The sequence below is a fragment of the Notolabrus celidotus genome, chromosome 5, assembly GCF_009762535.1.
Source record: "Notolabrus celidotus isolate fNotCel1 chromosome 5, fNotCel1.pri, whole genome shotgun sequence".
Lineage (NCBI taxonomy): Eukaryota > Metazoa > Chordata > Actinopteri > Labriformes > Labridae > Notolabrus > Notolabrus celidotus.
The window spans coordinates 14,452,018-14,474,850 of NC_048276.1; the positions used below are offsets into that span (position 1 = coordinate 14,452,018).

At 41.4% G+C, this 22,833-nt stretch overlaps 1 protein-coding gene across 4 annotated transcripts in view; it reads right to left on the bottom strand.

Moving 5' to 3' along the window:
• Positions 1–4,129: 4,129 nt before the first annotated feature.
• The window catches only part of LOC117813428 (Down syndrome cell adhesion molecule-like protein 1 homolog), a 65,240-nt gene continuing 46,536 nt past the window's right edge, over positions 4,130–22,833 (bottom strand). Inside the window, exons 13-33 of one of the 4 annotated variants that reach the window (XM_034684630.1) lie at positions 21,720–21,816; positions 21,469–21,597; positions 21,196–21,363; positions 21,023–21,093; positions 20,323–20,563; positions 19,257–19,403; positions 16,975–17,130; positions 15,148–15,287; positions 12,562–12,715; positions 11,879–11,996; positions 11,586–11,749; positions 11,371–11,469; positions 10,877–11,065; positions 9,566–9,853; positions 9,331–9,486; positions 9,191–9,221; positions 8,938–9,056; positions 8,674–8,826; positions 8,232–8,432; positions 7,819–8,130; positions 4,130–7,594 (exon numbers count right to left, since the gene is read on the bottom strand). In XM_034684630.1, the coding sequence (XP_034540521.1) occupies positions 7,161–7,594; positions 7,819–8,130; positions 8,232–8,432; positions 8,674–8,826; positions 8,938–9,056; positions 9,191–9,221; positions 9,331–9,486; positions 9,566–9,853; positions 10,877–11,065; positions 11,371–11,469; positions 11,586–11,749; positions 11,879–11,996; positions 12,562–12,715; positions 15,148–15,287; positions 16,975–17,130; positions 19,257–19,403; positions 20,323–20,563; positions 21,023–21,093; positions 21,196–21,363; positions 21,469–21,597; positions 21,720–21,816 (3,567 nt within the window). In that variant the 3' untranslated portion in view covers positions 4,130–7,160. Of the gene's footprint in view, positions 7,595–7,818; positions 8,131–8,231; positions 8,433–8,673; positions 8,827–8,937; positions 9,057–9,190; positions 9,222–9,330; positions 9,487–9,565; positions 9,854–10,876; positions 11,066–11,370; positions 11,470–11,585; positions 11,750–11,878; positions 11,997–12,561; positions 12,716–15,090; positions 15,288–16,974; positions 17,131–19,217; positions 19,404–20,322; positions 20,564–21,022; positions 21,094–21,195; positions 21,364–21,468; positions 21,598–21,719; positions 21,817–22,833 lie in introns of all 4 variants that reach the window. The other 3 variants (XM_034684628.1, XM_034684629.1, XM_034684627.1) reach the window with 3 other exon arrangements.

Sequence of the window (22,833 nt, forward strand, 5' to 3'; positions counted from 1 at the left end):
ATTAATGGCAGTTTTGTAAGTATGCCTTGAAATTCTGAAATTAACAAAATCCTGTAATTGTTCTGGATTAGGGATGCACAATATTGGATTTTCTGCCGATATCCGAAATGCAGATATTTTACAACTCATTTAGCCGATTACCAATACCAATATTTTTTTTCCCGCGCACCTTATTGCAGAGATCATCAATTCTCTTTTGTATTGGAATTAGCGTACAGTAGTATGGTGATACTCTTATCACATTTGTTATGTAATATTCATTTCTTGTGCAAAATAAGAAAAATACTTAATACTTAAAGCTGCATATTTATTTATGACAAGCGCTTTCAAACAAAATTCATACAAAAATATACATCATACTTAAAACTTGGATGATGCTCTACCTGAGACAATTATAACAAAACCCACAACCAGGGCAAATTGGCCAATTTCACATTTGACATAGTAAGTAAACCTAACCTCTGTTCACAGGGAACATGTGAAAAGTGCAACTGTACAGCAATTAAACCCAAATCAAATAAAATACTTTACTCTTTGACTGTAAATGTGCCTAACTACCTATGTAAAAATGTACCTAAATACACCTGGTACTGAGGTGCAAGCTAAGAAAAGACGACATGGACCTGTCCTTCCACCCACCGTTATGGGGAATGTAAGATCTATCTACAATAAGGTGGACGAGCTAACCCAGCACCAGAGTAGCATCATGCTAACAGAGCTAACACCGGACACGAACGCCACATTGGAAGGATTTCACTTGCTGTGGGCCGACAGGATACAGGAGAGCAAGACTGAACTAACTGGTGAAGAAGGCCAGCTCAGTCATGGACCCTGTGGAGGTGGTGGCTGACTGGAGAATTATGGCCAAGCTGTCATCTCTGATGAAAATTTCTTTTCTATATATATTCTTGTTGAAATTCTTGTACTGTACACCTTGTTTGCTGCTGTAACTCCATGAATTTTCCCGTTGAGGGACGAATAAAGGAGTATCTTATCTTATCTTATCTTATCTTAAATTAGTCAGCTACATGTACCTTACAGACTGCTGCTTAAATTCAAATTTAACTTAAAACATGAGCCCAACATGTGTGCAGCAGCCCATTATTTTATCGGTTAATTATATTGGCGTATATCGGCGTGTTGGCCGATATCCGACAGTTCATTTTAAAGCCAATATCGGCCGATACCGATAATGTGCCGATAATATTGTGGATCCCTATTCTGGATTAATAATATTCATTGATTAAAAGGCATATCTAATAAAAATACACAATTCTTGCTTTACTGCCATTAGCAGTATAAAAGAATAAACTAAATTCATTGTATGTTTAATGTGATGACTTCCAGTAATGGGACAAATTTAACAGATATTATTTTTTCGTTTTCCGGTCTAGGAGTTGTTTTATAAGTAGGAGGACTACTTTAGCGCATTTATTTTTATTTCTTTATATATTTGTTTAACTTCTGACCTTTTTTCTTTTTTTAAATTCAGATAAACAAAGAGAATTCTTAGATCAAAGTCAGACTTGAACAATAAAGGTCAGACCTCTTTTTTTTAACATGGCCCTTATCTTCTTCCGTAGTTGCAAGTGCCGCGTAGATAGGATAAATGCAAAGTCTGTGCATTTTAGTCTGGAAATATAATTAGCTTAAAAAAACAGGGAGAGTGGATGGTATCGTTTGAAAGGACGTTCTGTCTTTGGATTCAAACATTGAAAATACTCAGATAGTTGAAGACCAGTAGTCCTGCGTGGAGGAGGATGAACAAACAGAGGACTTCCTGGAGGAGCTGCATGAATGTCGTGACTTCAAAACCTTAGCTGAAGGTGAGCTCTAGCTGTAAACAGGTGTGCTTTGGACTAATGTTTGCTACACATAGCACCATGGCTGTTATGGTGGGGATAGAAGTAGGACTTACCACCCAGGGGCTCCTCCATTGGGACCACTCCATTGGATGGACCTGCTCCATTCTTGCTCTCCAACAAGATTGTGAACCTTGCTTTTGAATCATTACAATGTTATGAAAAAAAAGGCAAAGTTTAACAGATAAGCCAAGAGGACATGTTGGTGTAATGGCAAGCACTGAGCATCACAGCCAGGAGCATGGCAAAGGATTTTGGGCCCCATGAATAGATATCACAGGTCACACCATAGACTGTGTAATGGTCACACCGCTTCACTGTCCTAACTTTTCTCTCCCATACAAAACTCATGTTCAAAGCAACAAGACACTTGGTCAACTGTATGATTAAAATTCATTTTTTTTTGCATTTAAACACAGTTCTTATGTCCGACTAGGATTTTTTACCGGTGCCTTGATTTAGGTATCAAATGAATGCAATGAAATATACTTTATGATCTTGACTTCTAGATTTATTATTCAAATAAATTGTGCACACTGCTAGATCAGTGTGGTCTGAATCCATGACTTCAAGGTAGAAGACAGTGTCAAGTGCTTATTCTGTGACACAGTTTTTAATATTTCTTCTAAAAGGATCCGACTTTTACACACATGAAGAAATATGCAGAATGCATGTACTAAATGTGCTGAACATTTCTTGACTTTGTTCCATCCACTCGTCTGTGGCGTTTTGTACGGTGGCCCTGAAGTGCAAATCACAATGGCAAATCAGAAAACATAACAGCAAATCAGAAAACAAAACGTCAAAGGATAGACCAGTCCAATCAGCGACGAGTCATGTCCCCCAATGGTACCTACTTCTTCCGGTTTGGTTAATGTCATAGTGTTTTCTGAATTGCTGTTGTGTTTTCTGATTTGCCGTTGTGATTTGCACTTCAGGGCCACCGCAGTTTTGCTCACAATAATGCTCTGCTGGCTTTTGTGATGCAGTTGCCTGCTGACATCAGTGTGATTAGCTGCACCTGTATGCTTAGCTCATAGATGAGATCTCAAACTGAAAGTGCATTGGTAAACTGAGCAGTTTGGGGCTTTTTTAAAAAGTGCCTTTCAAAAGCGCAGAGGTTTTGTAATTTTCCTGATATTATATTTTCTTCTTAACACATTCAAGCTTGACACCAAAAGCGCAACCCTGTAGCCAAAGTTAACACTATGTAACGTAACATTTCACGCTGGCCATTTCAGCCAAGATAAGGACACTAAATGAGTCTAGTAGTTGTTACAGTTTCACCTCTCGGTGGTGCTCTAGAACTTTGAAATGCAGCAGAAGATTAAAGCTGGCAGAGGCAGCTGTGGTGATAGCAGCTGCAGCACACAGAGCCAGCTCTGAGGCAACAACTTTTCCAGCTAGGGCCAGATCTAGTTATTAATCTTGTCATGTTGTAAATCTAATAAGTGTATCTCCTCCAAAACTATTTTGTTAGCTGAAGGCTTCTATTTCCACTTCTATGTAGACATTTGTTTTTTAAGCTGGTAAGTTCAATGTGAGGGACGATGTTTCTTTTACTGAATTGGCTGAAATTAAGAAGTTCATCACTCTAATGTTCTCAAAACTGTAAACTAATAAAACCCATCTTCTTCCACATTTTTGATATCAGTTGACACCAAACTTGTTCATCGTCAGACTGTCCTTTACAAATAATATTCCAGCTGGAAAGTAAGCTGATCAAAAATTGAGCCCACAGTGCATCAACATGTAGCATCAACATGTAGCATCAACATGTAGCATCAACTGTACCCTAGCTTCTATAAGTTCATGCAGGCTAAACCTCAAATCTTCATGAAATAATTATAACGTTTAAGGTCATGGTGGATGTGGTGTATTACGTTTCAGATTTAAATTGAAATATATCTTAATATGAGCAAAAAATAAGTTAGAAAAGGAGAATATTGAGCATTACTTTTTTTTATTAAGCAACCTATCTTTTAAAAAATGACTCATGGATATGTTATTTAGATTTGTTGCGTTACTCCAGATGAATTGAGTGTTTGGCTCTTGTTAAAAATTCTTCCTTTGCATGGTCTGCCATCATCACTACCTAAATGTTTACATGAAATCACCTCTGTGTCACATCCCTCTCGGCTCATCATGAATTTGAGTCATGTGACTTCAAGGTCCTGACTCACTGCTGTTCATCAGCTATAATTTGACATGAAATTCAGTCTACACACACACACTGCAAACAGACCTGCTGAGAATGACAGAAGCCATGACGTATGAAAGATAGCTTTATTGCACAAGGTGTTAGAATGATCTTTTTAGTTTTTGCTTTCTTTTCATAGAAAATGTACTTTTGAACACAAGCAATTGCTATAACAAGCAACTCAAACAAATGTTTGGGATACCCTCAACATTTTTTTTTTGTTTGTTTTTGATTTTCATACATTTTTTCCTTCAATTTTTCCCTTTTAGCAAGCATGCAATGACTTTTTGAGGATGAACAAAATACAAAATAATGATAATAAAAAAGAAAATAGGACAAATGACGACATCAAAAGACTTTTAAAAAAGAATAAAAATTCAACAAATTAGTATCAAAAACATAAAAGGGAAAGTAAAATGTTTTTGCCCATTTCAGAAGTAAAATATTTCATTTTTGATACTATTTCAAATTTGAAATTGGGGCATTCAACCCTGATGTGTCCCCTGATTTATTCTGACGAAAATAGCTCTTCATACAAAACTGTGTTTATGTACAAGACTTAATCTATAAACAACACTGACAAAGGTAGAGAGAATGGGTCTAGTATGTTTAGGGTGGTGAATTTTAACTTTAATTTATCTGAACGGGGAGAGGACGGGAGTCTGAATGCCAGGTTTACAGACTGACTCCAGTCCGGTATATACACAACAGTTGTTTGTGTGACCAAAAGAGCTACGAGTCCCTGATTTCACTTGGCTGAACTGACACAGACCAAATACTTTAGTACTGTTTGACCTCTGGAACCGAAACTTTGACAGAAATCCAAACAAATTAAGAATGAAGATCATAAATAAAAATCAACAGACCAACAGAAACACCCCCCTTTGAACAAACAAACAAACAAAGCAAATGGATAAATAAATATAAACCACAAAACACTTTCATGAAGATGCTTCAGAAAGACATTCCAACAGGTTCTTGGTTTGTGAATGTACATCGGTGAGAAATGGAGGGAATGAAGATAAAGGAATTGGGACATATACAGTACTTCAGACAGGGCAACAACAAAGATATCAATTGAGTGACATTATATAATTTTCAAAACTGAACTCCCTGACATATAACACCGCTCAACATTATATTATTTTACTTCATTCACATCATGATGGGGATTCCTTCAGCTAGTTATCCATGTCTTTGAAGAGTGAACGTCTGAGTGGCTCGATGGCTGGCTGAGAGGTTAGTTGGATGTTTTAACTTTATCCGTTACAAAATCCTTCCTTCAGAAACACAAGTCTGTACACATATGCTACATAAAGAGTTACCAGTGGATTTTCTGTGATACTGATTTGGTTTTTTAAAAGTTATTGTAATGAACAACCACTCAGGCTCAGTCAAAGAGACTCATGAGCAAGCTATGTTGCCTTACTGAAAGCTTTCTGCCATCATCTTTTTAATGCGGCGGCCATTTTCCTCAGACAACATGTTCTAGGTGGGAAACCCAAAAGCTGATATAAAGTTTAATTGCTAAGTTTCTAGTCCTGTGACCGTAGGTAATCTGACCAATACTTGACAGTTCACTGCTTCATAATTCCAGGGGACAATATTTCAGCAGTATTTCTGTGAACCCATTTGGTGCTATTGACGCCAATTTGATACCTACAGCTTCAGACACAACAGCAAATGCTAGCTAGCCAACGTTTCCATCCTCTAGCATTGTGGTCGAAAACTTAAGTTAGCTGTTGTCCATCATTAGCTGGATCACAGGACACAGCAACTGGACATTATATTTGCATTTGAGCTTTCCAACCTGAGCATGATGTCAAGTGAAAATGTGTGTGAATACAGTGGATGATAGTTTCCACCGAACACACCAAGCCAAGAGGCCTCCCTGCCCCTTCAGGTATCCGAACCAAAACCTGCCAGCCTCGCTTGCTTTTCTTACTTCAGCATGTAGCCTGGAAAGGAAACACTCTTCTCTTTGTCAGTCTACATACAGAAACATACAGAACATCCCGTAGATATACTAAACTTTTCTTTTCTTTAGTCCAACCTTTTTTTTAAATTTATCTTTCATTAAATTTCATGATTGAGCGATTGTCTCATTCTTAAATTTGACATTAACATTAAATTCCTGTATATACTACTACACTATTGTAGTACATACACTGTATACTTTGTCATAATTTCACTTAAAAGTCAATAATATACCTACATAGAAATATATATGTAAATTCTTTATAATACCAAATATTCTCTATTTGTAATGTGAGAAATTATAGCTGGTTCATTTGGGTTGTCATGATTGTTTGTAATAGTCAAACACTGTTCAGCTGGAGAGAGAGAGAGAGAGAGAGAGAGAGAGAGAGAGAGAGAGAGAGAGAGAGAGAGAGAGAGAGAGAGAGAGAGAGAGAAAGAGAGAAAGAGAGACAGAAAGAGAGACGTGTGGAGAATGTAAATAGATTTTTTTTCTTATCTTTCTTGGACGCGTTTGAACCTGAATCATTTCTTTTGGAAATACCGTTTAGAGAAACTTCTGCCAATAGGTACAGTATTTGGGACTTTAAGAGACACAAAGAGGGTAAAAGATAGAGTAAGAATAGGGGAACTTAACTGGAAGTCCTGCAAATTGACAATAATGCTCAAACTATGGAGGACAGTATGTGTGTGCATATGAGAGACAGAATGGCCACACAGCTTCATACTGGCTATCGTAGTCTTCATCGTCATAGACACGGAGCTTTCAGCTCCTCAATTAAAGTCAATGTTTCAAAATGACCACAGAATCACTTTCTGTTTTTTTGCTGTGCAACTCCCGCGAGAACTGAGCGGAACTGAGCACCAGCCGGCTGGAACTGTTAGTTGGAGTTAGTAAATCTTTTAAGAGTCCCAAGTGAACATGAAAAGTAGGGTTAGCTGGGTCTCTTAGCTGGGAAAACAACTGTCCCGAGGGAAATCAGACAGAACGCTGGGCAGTTCACCATTAGTTGGGTTTAAAGAAAGATGTTTGCATGCCCCTTTGGCCCAGGCTGAAGAGTACCAGAGCAGGGCAGGCTGAGGAATGGGGACAGCAATGCAAGTCTGTGTGAAAGAGCCCGCTACACCAGCGTGTATGATTTTGAGTAGGCTCCCGCACTCTGTTTCTGCAGTCTCCCGAGCGCAGAGGAGCTGCTCTCTAGCAGCGAGTCTCTGGAGCCCCCCACCTTGTTACTGTTGGTGGGGTTGCTGCTCGTGCTGGAAGTGGAAGCTGTCGCTTGGGTGTTGGAGCTCGGCATGGTGAGAGTCCTTTGGGGCAGGGTGGCGGTGCCCGAGCTCGCACCCAAGCTGCCCAGCCCAGAGTGGCCCAGCGTCAGGGCCTGCTGCTTGGCAGGGTCTAGAGTCTTGTGACGGCCCTGGGTGTGATATGCCCGCTGCGTCAGGCTGCGGATTGAGGCTTCTCGCGGTGGCACAGCTGGGCACGGGTCATGCAGCTCCCCTTGCTTGCGGAAGAACGGGTCTGTCTTCATGTAGAGGGGAAGGTTACAGAATTCACCTGGGAGAGACCGGAGAAGAGTCGACGTGAGACCTGAATGTTTGAGTTCAATAATAGATTATTACCACATACAAATCAATAAAACGAACCTTTTCACCCAATAATAACACATCATTTGATAGTTTAGATTTAGATTCAGTCATTCTAGAAAACTGCTAAAGAGCAGTAAAAGGCCTTACATTATGTATCTGCTGAATAATTGTCTCAGTATATCTTAAACTTACTTTTGTTGGCGCGGTGGGGAATGGGCACGGCCACATTTTTGCCGCGGTCATAGTCCTGCGGTTTGGGTGGCGAGGCAGTGAAGCGGCAGATGCCCGGCTCGGACGGCGTGCTCAGTGAGGTCATGCTGTCTGCCGGGTCATTGGTGCCTGTGGTCATTTGGTCCGATGAGCTGTCGGAGATGAAACACTCTGTGATGGTGAACTTGGCGTGCTGCAGGTGCTCCTCCAGCTTTGCATGCTCGTAGGCTCTCGCCAGCTCCTCATAGGTGGATGAGGCGCTCTCTGTTGACACCATGCTGTTGCGACCCTTATCTGGAAAATTAGGAACAACAAAGAATATATGTAAAACAAAGTACTTGCATAAAAAAATGACATTAAAGTCCCAAATAAGTTTGTGTCCAGCCATGACTGACCTGTGTCTTGCGAGAGACTGGCGCTGTAGCTGTCACTCTCGGTGGCCGTGATGCCATGAGAGCCCATCGTACGCCAGTCCGAAGTCAGAGTTCTTGCCGAGGCCGTTGACTGGCTCTGACTCGGCCGGCTCAGCGTCCACTGGCTGGAGTATCTATTCCTGGAGCTGTGTGCTGATTTGATACTCTTCCTGGACACTGGATCTGAGAGAGGTCACAGTGATCAGAGGACAGCTTGTGCATTACAAAGACTGCGTATCTATTTATTGACTGTGGAGCAGAAATACAGTCTTTGCTGTTTCATGATTTTCAGGACAGAAGTGAATGGAGGGGAAATTCAATAAGAGATCAAAGCTTTACCCTGGATTTACCCGCTTTACCTGTCTTAAGTTTGATCCCTTTATGAGCTGTGAAAGTCATAGCATGAGAAGAAAACCAAACTCACTTGTGCCTGGGCGGATGTCTGACATGTCGATCAAAGGCCCTGAATTCTGAATGAGAGCTTGGTGGTGCAGAGACACGCCTGTGCAGAAGTTCTGCGGATTCACTGATTGGCTGAACTCAGTGTCTGTCACGGGCACAGCCGCTTTGTCCTCTCCTGTGCAGGCAAGAGGCGAGGAGAGACGTTAATATAACAAAAAGGCAAATGATCAAATACACCCTGCTTTATGAATTAAAGCTTGTGTTGCTGTGGAGTGCAGCCACGTACCTATCTGTTTGATTCCTTCTTTGTCCTCGATGAGCAGCTGAACACGTGGGATGTCGATGTGGAGCCGTGGTCCTTGAGGAGGGCCCTTCACTGGAGTGTCTATACTGCGATTGTTCTTGCTGCACACAAATGAAAATGACACATAGGATAAGAATCACATCTCTAATGTGGTTTTACAGATATTTATGAGGTATGTCAGATATTACTTATGCACTTTAAAAATATGATTATGTTTGTAAAAGCCGGCTCTTACCTGATAAGCATCTCAGCAAGGCTCTTAGCATCTGCAAGAAGACAATATCGGGGTTAGATTATTAGCTGTGAAGATAATTGTTTTAACCACACTTTAATCCAATAACACAAATCTCTCTGTGAACTCTCTCTTCCCCTCACCTCTGAGGCGTTTAAGCCTCTTCTCTTTGCGTTTCTTGCGGATGATAAAGAGCAGAGCAACGCCCAGCGTAACCAGGATAACGGGGGAGCCGATGGAGAACAGCTTTTTCACATCATCCCCTTCTCCACGAGCTGATTTGATGGGAGGGATTGTACCTGGAAGAGGAGGAAGGAAATATTTAACACAGAACATTTAGGAGGTCAGGTGAAAGACTGAGACGTGGGAGAAACTCACTGCCATCGTAGTCTGTAGTGGCAAACTGGGAGCTCTGGTTGCCACACCCGGCGCTGTTGCAGGCCTTCATTTTGAGCTCGTACCAGGTGGCCTCACGTAGCTCACTGAGGAAGAGCTGGGTGGTGGAGTTGGCCTTGAGGCTCTGCCAGGCCCAGGTGCCTTTAGGCCTAAAGTCCAGCATCATGTCGGTGATGGGGCAGCCGCCGCTGGTCCAGCCCTGCAGGTTGAGGCCTGCGTGGGTGGAGTTGATGTGGGTGAGCAGTGGCTGGTCCTTATTGAACACTGGTTCTGTCGTGGAGACACGAAACAACAGGGAATTAGAAAGACCATACAGTAATACAGCAAATAGTTTGTTTTGATCTATTTATGATCTTTTAATCCTTAAATTTACTTTCATCTGGGAAGTATCTCTCTTTAAGTTTAAGACTTCATTTGTAATTTGATATAATATTATTATTATTATTAATATTATAGGATGCATGTTCATTTTTATATATATATATATATATATATATATATAAAAAAAATCTGTGGATTAGCTTTGTTTAAAAATTGTGGTGTTGCTGAAGTCTATGTAATATTCTGTATTGGCTCTCTTTGAGCCGATTACATGTGAAGATTTTCTTAGCTGAAGAAAAGGTACCTGACCATGCCTCAGTGCTCAGTTCAACCTCCAAGTCCCTTTCTGCATGGTTAGTTTAATTTGGAGACCATACCTTGGAGAGTATAGCTTTTTTTTTATAGATGCATTTAAAACATTTCTTTGGTTTAATTAAAACTTTCAACTCGCATTGGGATTTAGTAAATAGAACGTAACCAACATTCCCCTAACAGTTTTTTTAAACTTTCAAATCTTACATCTGCAAAAGTCAGATGTCAGTTGTGTCAAAGTAAGTAGAGACATTGAAAACTCTGATTATTTCTATAACATTTTAAATCATCTTAATTCATAATAATGGTTTTATTTATCTTATTTGTTTCGTTTCTTGTTTTTGTCTTATCTTTTCAACTTTACTGATTTTCAATGTGGCTTTCTGCTCTCATTTATTTTACTATATTGACTTTTTTTATTTGAAAATACTCTTTATGACCACTATCCTTTTCCTTCCTTTAGTCATTTTTATGATGTTTTACCCATTTTTGTGTTTTTCTGTCTCTGTTCTTCTGTGAAATACTTTTGCTTGAATGCTTGTGTGTATGAAAGCTGCTATAAAAATAAAGTTGAGTTAATTTTGTTCTATTTTTAGAGACCCAAGGGACTATAGTCTTTAACACCTCTTTCATCTACAACATATTTCTTCCACTGTTCACCTCGTCCATGCGTCTTGGCCTCAATGATCTCACTGATGCGTCCAGAGCCCACGCTGTTCTTGGCAGCCAGCTTGACCTTGTACCAGGTTCCACAGCGCAGATTGTCCAACCTGAAGGAGCGTTCGCTTGAGCTGATAAACACATCCCTCCACTCTTCTGTGTTGTCCACAGAATACTGGAGCACAAATCCTGCAGGATCACACAGAAAAGATTCTTGTGTAACACAAGTCATTTAAAGCAACTACTGACACTGTGGAGGTGGCTCCTGCGTCTCCCAAACACCAGGGGGCGACAAACGGCCACAGTTAGCATCACTTGATCACTTCTTACCTAGAGACAATGGTTTCTCTTTAATATGCAGAATTAGTATGAGTGATGGTGAAAGCATTAATGCAAATACAAAAAAAATATGACAAGCAAGAGAGTCGAGCGGTTTTTTATGAAATAGCTGAAATGTGTGCAGATGTTTTTGGTCACAGAAAGTCTTGTCACACCTCTGATGGAGCTGCCCCCATTGTCTCCTGGGATCCAAGCCAGGGTGATGGAGGAAGTGGAAGTTGTGGAGACGGTCAGACGAGGCTGATCAGGAGGAACTAGACATACACAGAGAGAGAAAGAGAGTGATGCAACAACAAAGTAGAAACATCTCAACGTAAACACATTCTCTGATAGCAACTTCCTCTTGAAGACACCTTCTCTTCCATCTTACCTTGTACCACCAAGTTGACTATGATGGTGTCAAAGCCTAGTGTGTTCGTTGCCGTACAGGTGTAGTACCCAGAATCCTCTGCTTTGACCGACCGCAGCACCAGCGTGCCATTGGCTAAGATCTGCTTTTGGCTGTCTGCAGTCACTGGGATGGCTGAGTCCTCACTACAAAACACAGACAGGTCATGATGTTACTCCAGGGAAAAGCTGAGTTATATTTGCCTTCGCAAGCGGCACTAACTTGCCCAGTGAGTCATAACGCTGATGTTTAAGTGGTACATGCAGAACTCTGACCTGTCTTTGGTCCATTTGATTGTAGGGGCCGGTTCTCCCACTGAGCTGCAAGGAAGACGAACTTCCTTCATCCAGGGTGTGGTCACCGTGCCCCCGAAGGATAAGATCTTAGCTGGGACTGAACAAACACACAGAAAATATTAAAGTTTAATCTTTTACACACAGAAGATGATAAACAAACCAGGATAACATTAAAGTGCTGTGGCATCTCTTCATGTCTGTGCCTGTTTGCTGTTTCCTCAGTGAGTTAGCGAAACTTAAAGGGGAAAGGCCTTTACTCTCTGCTGTGGACATAAAAAGCTGTAGCGTGGGGTTTTTAGCGTAGCCCCTCCTCTTAACCGCTTAGTTTCAGTCTATCTTTTCTCCATAGATCCTCCCCTCTATTGATTCTCTCCTGCTATCTCTCTCCCCAAGGGTCATTTTACTGGATAGGCCCTGTTCATCACCACATAATTAACAACAGTGTTTCTGGCAACACAGCCGCCACTCAATCAATACAGCAGCCGTCAATCAATAACAGAGAGAGCAGACAGGGCGAGCAGGAGAGAGAGTGATGAAAGTGATCTGCGCGCAGGAGACCATGTTGCCGTTTCATAGCCATCTTCACAGCGCTCTCCCCTGTAACCTTTACAGATATCCCTCCACCCTTCTGCTCCACTACAAGCCTCGCCTGAAGGACCCACCTTTCCCAGCAGGCTCCACAGTGACCTTTGAGCTGAAGTTGCCTCGGCCGGCTGTGGTGACGGCTGCAGCCCAGATGTGGTATTGTTTTCCACGGGAAAGGTGCGTGATGCGGTAGAACAGCATCTCCGGGTTGGCCTCGTACTCGCTGGGTGCCTGGGATAGAGGGCACGCAATGCCATGTTAGCGAAACATGATGACACAGTGGCAGCAGAGGCTGTGTGGCAGCCTGTCTGCTAAGAAAGTGTTACAGGTCAGAATGAAACTCTGTGGCTTATTTTAAGTCTATAAGTTGAATGAAAAAGAATGTAAAAACAGGCATTTACAGCATTTTAACCTTTCATAGTAGAAACAGGAAAGGTGGTAAAAATACCAATCACAAAAGCCAGATAATAAAATGAGCATGAGGGTGAGGCAGCATTCACAACACAAGTCAACTTAAGCAGATAGATGGAAAGCAGCCATGATTCAGTTCATCATTTAACTTCAGGGACGTGTCAAAGTGTCTTCTATGAGAGAGCCTGATGACACGAGGGTTGTTTCAAAGCAGGTTTTTTTTTTTTCTTAAATACTTCAAAGACATGTTGATGACTGGATACAGTATCAACGGAAAAGAAAGTACATATTCATAAAAGCTTCTTTTATTTTTAAGATAAAAGTCAATGATGATCAGATTTTCACATGTGGTGCATAAAGCAGGTGTGCAAATCCAGAGTTCCCCAGGCGATCAAACTCTTTCTATTTAAGTATAAACTTTGCTTTTCTATTTTAATCTATTTTTTGCTTTAATTTATTTTACTCATTTGAATGTTTTGACACTTAATTTTGTGGCCTTTATTTGAATGACTCTAAAATTTGAGCATCTTTTAAGGCTATATCACTTTAACATCACCAGTAGTGCAGCAAATGTTTCTTTAGCTTTACACCCCCTTAGTAATCACTGTTTTTTTGGAAAAAGTTAGACATGAGAATTGAAACATATCAAAGTTTGAGGCCTTCGCCCCCTATAGATTCAAACTTTCATGTAGCTCTTCCTCTAAAAAATTATAAAGTCACTTAGAGGACTGCTCCAATCATGAAGCTGTCAGTCTGCAATAAAAGGACGATGAGAGGAAATGCTGCTTTAAGAATTATTTTAATTTGATGAAGGCCTTCTGTAGGACACATTTAGCCTTTAGCTACAGAATTGTATGTTTTTATTGAAGTAGATCGGCTACAATTGTGCATTAGGGAAGTAATCTATTAGGTTAAATTGTAACATACTTATGAGGTAAAAAAAATAACTGCATTGAGATTTAGTATCTTTATTTCCTCTCATGTTTTGGGCCCAAACTGTGAGCTCTGGTTAAAAAAAAAAACAATCTTAGGCCTTTAAACTGAATTAAATAATGTGTTCCTGTAGATGTTTTCCTACGAACACATCTTTAAGAGGAATTTTACACACACACACCTGCAGGCACACAGACACACACACGCCGACGTGCGCCCAAAAACAGTGTTTTCCCTCTTAAGTCAATCCTCTGTTCTATCTCTTAAATCTGTTCATCTCTGTGTTCATCTCCAGTTCCTTCACCATTTGCTTGTTCCCTCTTTCCCTCTATCCCCCTCTCTGTCTCGCTCAGTGAAGAGGAGAGGATGGAGGGAACGAAGGAGGGAGGGAGGGAGGATGTGTTTGGTGTTTGTGTGTGTAGGGGGTGCGTTCGAAAATTCCTCCAGCATAGCGGCGGTGTTGTGGTGATCCAGGGAGTGATACAGGGAGATAATGAAAAGACGGACAAAAGCACTCTCATCTCGATGTGACTGATACCCTCCTCTGCTCCTCCCTTCTTCCCTGCCTGTCTCTCACACTCTCTCCTCTCCTTCATCCCTCTCTTTTCCCCTCATTTCCCCTCAGTCTCTCCCTCTACCTCTAATGGTGTTTCTCTTTCTCTGTCTCTCAGCCGCCTGTCCCCCCTCCCTTCCCTTCCCTTCCCATCCCTTCCTCCCTCTCTCCTCCCTGCCCGTGCTCATTTACATGGCACTCATGCACAGAGAGGGAGGAGTATTTGTGAATAATAAGAAAGTGAGATTCTAGCCCGATGTCAGGTTTCACTGTGTGTGCTGGTGTTTGTGTGCACATGATCTAACCACAACTGAAATGCTGCACATGCATGTATAAATAGAAAATGTTGAAATGTGATGGCTGTGTGTGTGTGTGTGTGTGTGTGTGTGTGTATGTGTGTGTGTGTGTGTGTGTGTGTGTGCTTCTTATGCGGCAGTGTGCATGTGTGAGCTTGTTCTCTGCTTCATTTGCATATCTACGTCTCATCACGTTGCCAAGACAACCTCATCTGTTCATCTGGGAGGGCAGGAAATAAAGCAATGGTGCAAAAGCAGTGAAAGAGAGACATGCGCAAATTTACACATACACACACACACACACCTACACACATACGCACACGAACCAGTTGAGTTAATGATAATGGTGACAAATTGTTTATTTCTATAGGTACATTTTTATCAAGTTGACAAATTCCTGTCTTTTGAATCACCTGGAATATTTTCTCCTGGCCCTGCTTATGAGTCACACCCACAGAGGAAGCACTCACCGGCTGTCCAGACCCTGGGCTAGAGCAGTAGATGGTGTACTTGCGGATAACACCGTTTGGTTTATGAGGGGGCAGCCAGGACACCACCACACTACTCGGGGAGGAGGGAACCGCCTTAATGCCAGCCGGTGGACCAGGAACTATAGAAAAAAACAACAACATAGGGAACATCAGGAAAGCGGGCATGCGCATGTGCTTCAGTGTGTTTGTGCACGCTCATGCTGGGTGTTGGATGCCCATTAAAGTGAGCAGGCTTGTTTGCAGATTGCTGGTCTTATCCCCACACTAAGCTGCTCTGGGAGGACTTGGAAGAACTCCCTTTGGGTGCACAGTGGTGACATATGTTCAGTCAGACATTGGTCAGCAGTTCGGACTATGTGACACCCAGCTTTCTCTGAACTCACAAAACCCACAAACAGATTAGACGGCGGCGCCTGATCCTCGGCCGGCCACTTCAGTTTGACACTGGACACCACTTAATGCTCTTATTACCAAGCAAAGGCGTAAGAAGGCTTTAAAATGAAGCACACTCTACCAAACAAAGCACATCAGGATACTGGATGCTGTGAGAGATGAACAATAATGCTTTTGTCCCTCTGGCCTTACAGTATGTGGTCTCGGGTGTCAAGCCTATTCAAACCCCTCCATAAATACAACCCAGGCTTGACTGTGGGCCTCATCTGGGGTGCTTTCTGCCGTGTAAGGAACAGTTCTCTAAACGCCTCTTTTTCTTTAACGTGAGGCCCCTCTGATCCAATAATTCAACCCCTCATGCCCTTGGACTCCCTCAACCTGCACATTACATGAGTAGGGATAAAAACCCAGATCCAGGAAGGATAGATGTAGCAAGGGATGTTTTAACAGAAGGAGGAGGAGGGATGGAAGAACGGTGCGAATGAAAGGTGCAGGTCCTGAGGGAGAGATGATGATGGTGGTGGTGTTGGGGAGGGGTAGACGAAGGAGTCATCATTATCATAACTGGACCTCTGTGTCGTAGAAGGAGTGTTAGAGAGAGGGGGGGAGGGGGGGGTTAAGTCCCATCTGGTGCCCAAAATCTACCCAGGTCTCCAGACAGACGCACAGTCTGCTGCACAGCTAACTTGGCCCGTGTGATGAGGAAGCTCCACCCACATGAATATATTAACACTCTAGTGCCAGTCAGAGGAGGGTATGTCACAGTAAAGGACTAATGCATCCAATCAGATACTCAGAGAGCACTTTAAATGGGCTCAGATTAAAATGTCTTCTCTTTGACATTTCTATTATATGTCCTCTTGGAGGCCTTGTTTGTTTTGTCTGCCAACAATAGGCTCTGTGATCACCTCTCTATCTTTTCCATCTTCACCCCAGGCCCCTCCTCCCCCTCCTCCTCTATAAAGAGACATGGATCCGGCTGTAATCCCGCCTCCAATGGTGTAAGCACAAAATTAATTCTCTCTAATCCAAGTGGAGTTAATCCCTCTGCCTATGGCAAGAGAGCTGGCGGAAAGGATGCAAGGCCTGGGCTGATGGCTGACTCCAGGATGCTATATACTCAGAGAGAGCACCCCCTCCTTTCCCTCTGGTGTCTTCCTCCAGCCCTCCCTCAGCCCTGAGCTGTGCACCCAAAGCCTCTTAATTCTCATTAGCACTGCTAATGGAGCTTCCCAGCATAAATGAGCTTTTGTCATGGGTTTGAGATAAAGCCCTGCACTCTTTTACATGTCCCCCTTCCATCTCCTCCCTTTCCCCCTTTCCCCTCATCCATTACACCCGAAATGCTTTACTCTATTTCAGAACTTCCTCAAATCAATAAACAATAATTTAAATACACTTGTGTGTACTCACGGTCTTCCCGGGTTTGGATGTACAAGACATTGCTACGGACCCCATCTCCAGCCTGTGTGTAGGCCAGCACCTGAACGCTGTAGTTGGTGAACTTCTCCAGGCCTCGCAGCTCCACCTGCTCTCGTGTGGTGGTGATATTCTGCATCTCGCCCCACTCTGAGGAGGGATAGCAGGGACAAATCTTTTACAGAGTACTATTGGTGGTGCAATATTTGATGCACATTCAACACACACAAACCCTGTATCCTACAATACCTGTTTATATACGACAAATTTGCTGGCTCAATGTGTTCTGAAGGGATTGTAATTGATCTCTTGCTCAGTAGGTAGCATTGGGATGGTTGGTTATAGACAAAAAATAAAGTAGAGATCAGGATCTGTATGACATGTTCAGGTTTAGGTGCGTGCCTGGGTCCTCCTTAACATCTGATTGGCCGTCCCCTGATGCTTCCCCCAAAATCTTAAAGTATAAATGTTTTTCCTTGTCAGAGGAAGGACTCAATTTTAAATAAGCTATTTGGTCTCTGTAGAAAGAGGCTACTAGTAGCTTTCTTTACATTTATATGTGACGCATTTTGTTTTGCCAGTTCCGAAAATCGTTACGAGCAAGTCTTTCGATTTAATTTAAATGTTGCCGTTCTGCTGTGTTACTTTGCAACTTAACCCTCCCGTTATGTTGCGGGTCAAATTGATCCTTTTTAAAGTTCAAACATCTAAAAAAAAAAAGATTAAAAGTATTATTTCGCATTTCTAGAGTCACAGTGGATGAAAGGCTGGTGGTATTCAGAGGTCCCTTCCATCTTAGGTAATATATACAGCATAAAAATCTGGGCAGCATGGGATAGAAGAGGTATCTCATGTTAATTTATCAACATCACTTCATAAAAAAAAAGTAAAATAAAAAAAAATATATTTTATATATATTTAGGTCTTTTTAATGTACATTAAAACAAGTTTTAACATGAATTTCATAAAAAACGAGCGAGTTGTCCTCATTGAACCATGATCTGTTAGGATTTAAGAACACTATTGCACTAAATATTGATTTAAATGGTTAGTAATGGAGTAAATAATGAGATTTAAAAAATGTGTATTAGGATTTTTTAGGGTTCTGACACTTTTGGATCATTAAATATGCTCTGGGTCGAGTTAACCCAGGAACATTTTCGCTGTCCCTGAGAAACGAACATAAAAGGAGGGTTAATATAAATTATAAAATAAAACAAATAAAAATGATAAAGGAGTATGCCATCTTTTAGATTCATTGATGTTAGTGATCAAAGAAGATTAGATTAGAAAAGACAGAAACAGTGAATTAGTTATATTAATGTGTGTATGCACATACTTCATGCCACTCCTGCATAATTCAGTGCCTTAGTTTGGCCACCATAAAATCTGGGTCTGCCCATGTTACTTAACAGCTCTCTTGTATCAGCCTTGTATGGATGTGATATAATTGCTATCATGGTGTTTTTTTTAGCTTATTTAAGAACACTGATGGAATCCTAAACTATGACAGATTGAGCAACATTAGTGACTGGTCTCTAATGACCACGAGCTTAAGAATTGTGTAGGCCTTAGATATTTAACTAGAAATTACTCGTGATTTCTTCACTAACCATTCTTGATAATCTTTAAAAGATAAGAAACTGCATTAAATCGCATGTTTAGCTTTGATTGACAATGCATTCTGCTGTAAGGGGTCTGTTTATTGTGGCTTTAGAATAAATTTAGACCGCCATTCATTACTTTTTTTGTGAAGGCCACTATTCAGGAAAAACACTCTTTTTGGGAAGCTAAAAATTACTCAGTGATAACAGATACCTCATTTAAAACAGTATTTGGGGCCATCATGATATAGAGATATTCTTTATGAATGAAAAACTATATTTTTGCCAAAAATTACCATAAAATTGTATTTTTTTTCTAGAGTCTCAACTTCCCTCAAAACACATTTGTTAAAGCAAATCAGTTGAATATAAACTTAAACACAGGAGTACAAACACACTACTACAGGACTGTTATCTCATAAACCATCAAAACTGAAGCTAATATGGATCTAGGAAACAAAGAAACAAGGACAAACAGACAAACACAAAGACACACAGAATCAGGAAGTGTCATATGAGAAAGGTGCGGACACACATTAACACGTTCTGGCTCACAGCACTGACAGAGAACGAGGCAGGTTAGTGGGAGGGTTGGGGTTTGGTGACGTTTAGAATGAGATAGGTGATAATTACTCTGCAATGGCCATTGGGCCTGGCCCCCACAGCACCCACCTCCGTCAGGGAAGAGGGACCAAAACACAACCCGGTAGCCTTTCAGCACACCGTGCAGCGTCAGCCGTGGAGGCTCTGCCCATGTGATCACCGCCTCGTCCGAAGTCACGGAGATGGCTCGCACGTTCTGCGGAGGCTCGCTGGGCACTAGGGGAGAGCAGAAGGAAACATTGGGAACACATCTTTAAAATATAAATTTGATGTAATGATATCTATTTGTCAGAAACCATTGATTATTTCTGTCTGCAATAAGACCTAAGTTATCCTGCATGGTGACTGAAGCTGCAATAATTAATGACTTCTCAACACCGACAACCCAAAGGCAATCTTTGCTGAAATAAATCAGTCATATAAACTCTCAATAGCTTCTTGTTCAGTGCTAGATTTTAGAGAGAGAGAGGAGGTGTCGAGGGAAGGGGGAGCACTGAGAGGGAGCAACATAAATAGTGAAACAGCTACACCTCAAGGGGTTAAAATGCAGATTAGTAGGAAGGGATGAGCTAAAGGAAGACAATGTTCACCTTTAAGGTAATTGCCATGTAGGAACAGTTTTAGACTTTGTATCAGGACAATAACCACCACTATTACTGCTGTCATTATCAGGGTGTCTGTCATTACCGCACTTACAGACAAAAAGGATCCCCATATTTAAGTCTAATAAAAAAAATCAATGATGTCAGAAACATAAACACAAGATATAAGAGGATGTGACACTGATAGAGGACAGTGAGTGGAAGAGAGGGGCACCAATGGGAGGAAGAGGAAGATAAAGAGGAGGAAGAGAGAGAGGGAGGCAGAGTGGGCAGACATTTAGAGAGTAATGGGGTTCCTTGTTCCTCTCTTGCTCTCTACCAGCCTAATGAGGGGGCTAATTAAAGGAAAAAATGAATGGGGGGATGTGCTACAAATCCATTTGTAACCTTTTTTTGAGTGTTATTCTACATGTATGTTAGCTCTATTAACTAACATGCCTGACATACTGCTGCTGCATTTCGGACATTTCTCATAAGTTTAAGACGTTTCCTTAAGGAGTTATGGATGTTACTGTGTCTATATACTTTCTTACCATCCTCCAATGTAGTTGCATTGATCTCAGTACTGGATGGACCGGTTCCAGCTCTGTTGAAGGCCTGGACCACGACCCCGTACTGGGCAAACTTCTTAAGATTGTCCAAAGTGTACACTTCACTGTCGCCTGTAGCTTTCATTTCCACTATGCTGTACTGGCCGTTGCTGCCCGGACCGTTCTCTCTGTAGCCGATCTGGTAGCCTCTGATTACCCCGTTCTGCAGTTCCTTCTTAGGAGCCTGAACAAAATGTGGGGAAATAAATTAATTCAAAATATAAATGAAGCTGTTATATGTATCAAAAAAAATACAAGGCAAGAGCTTATAGAATGTGAAATCTTTGTTTTCAATATGCTTTAAAATTTTGAATTTGCTTCAGTGGTTTTATGAGAGGTTCGCAATGCTCTTTCTGGCAGCTCATTTTAACCATATTTGCACGACTAAAACTGGTGCTTTTACATCTATTTGCCAATTCTGAACTCTCTTCCTGCCCCTCTATAACTATCAATTATTAAAGGCTTCAAAATGCTGCATATAAATAAATCAAACCTTTAGACATGCCAAAGCCTGACTAAACTTTCCACTAAATTTACAGTTGGAGACTGACAATTATCAGAACAAATGATGCATCTTTTTCCTGAAAGTACAAAAATCTTAATCTCATGTTGTGCACAACTGAAAACAAAGCAGGGACTTTACCCTCCATGTGACGCGGATGCTCTGAGATGTCATTGGTTGGAGGATTACATCCATTGGTGGGCCGTCAGGTGCTGTTGATGGAAAATGGTAAAATCAGTGTAATAGTTGTTTTTCACATCCTTCTTCAATAAAGAGAAATAATTTGATTTCTTGAAGACAAAACAATGACTCACGTGCTTCCTCAGTACTGATAGTGAGCTCTTTGCTCGGAAGGCTGCGTCCGATCTTGTTGTAAGAGTACATGCGGATGCTGTAAACACAAGCCGGGTGCAGCTCTACGATGTTGGCCTGGTTGTTGGTGGGTGAGATGTTCCTGGTTGTGTACATGTGATCCCAGGAGTCTGACAAACATAAAAAAAAAGATGTGAGACTTCTGAGACAAGTATTTTAAAAATATATGTCTAAGGCATTTTTAAAATACTTGTCTCTAAGTGTACAAAACTCACCTGATTTGTTCTTGTATTCTATGTCATAGCTGGTGATGATGCTGTTTCCATCAAACCTCTGGATCCAGCGTAGGTTCATGCTCCTGTCCTTCACCTCCCTCACTTCCAGTTCAGGCGGGTCTGGTGGTTCTGTCCACGCAAGACAAAAAGAGAAAGGAAGTTGGAGCTTTGGATCAACAACATGTGTTCCAGTTCCAGTTCCAGTAAATCAAAGGAACTTGTGATACTTGAGCAGTGTGTGGAAGAAGTACCTTGCACAGTGAGCTGGATGAGTCCTCGTCCCTCTCCATAGGAGTTGATGGCATGGCAGGAGAAGAAGACAGAATCACCCCGCTCAGCCGGGTTCAGCTGTGAACAACAACACAGACAGAAAAAGGTCACAAAATATTCTGCATCTCAATCTCCTACAATAGTACAGCTGAACCAATAATGTGGCTCCACATCCTGAATGTGTAGAGCCGTCCAGTTCCACCTTTTTTTCTACATTTCACATCTTAACATCTTAAATCATTCCATTCCTCGACAAGAGCCATTGATGTCAGCACCACGCTGACGTCTGTCCACTGTGAATATGACGCTGTGGCCTTAAATAAAGCCAGCTGTAACAGCTCAGTCCGAACCACAGAAAATCCTCTACACCCATCTCTAAGATAACTACAGAAAATAGGATTGACATTTATATTATTGAAGTAACTTAAAGTGGCACTGGGGAACAGATTTTGTCACCCTTCAGAAGTAGTCAAGCTAGCTGTTGGAGGGGTTAAACTGTGTCCCAATTCAGGGGTGACATCCTCTGGGGGGCTCAGCCTTCACAGCCTGTATAGACCCCTCAGGCCAAGCTGAAATGGGACGGTCTGGTTTACAGAGGATTTCCTATTTACATTAACCAGGTGTTCAGAGTGTTACCCTTGCATTACATATCGCTGTTCCTGTTGGCTAACTAGCTAATACAGCTAATGCGTCTTTCTTTTTTGAATATTTCTATTTCTCGCCATCCCATTGAGTTGAAACCATGTACAGATATTTAACAGTGTTACTCAGCCATTTGAGTCTGCCATCTCATTTGAATTGGCATACAAAGAATCACTGCAAAAACTCAAAATCTTACCAAGTGAAATTGTCTAATTTCTAGTCAAAATGTCTTATCCCACTTGATTTAAGATACATTTATGTAACAAGTAACATTTGAGCAAGATAGAGGGACTTGTTTTAAGCAAATGCATCTTAAATATCTTGTTAAGTCCAACAATCTTGAAATGATCTTGTTTTGAGTTGTAATTTAGAAGAAACAAGGTTTATTTTACATTTCATACATTTTTCAAACTGAGATCTTATTTGTAGAAGACGGATAATCTTGATTTAAGA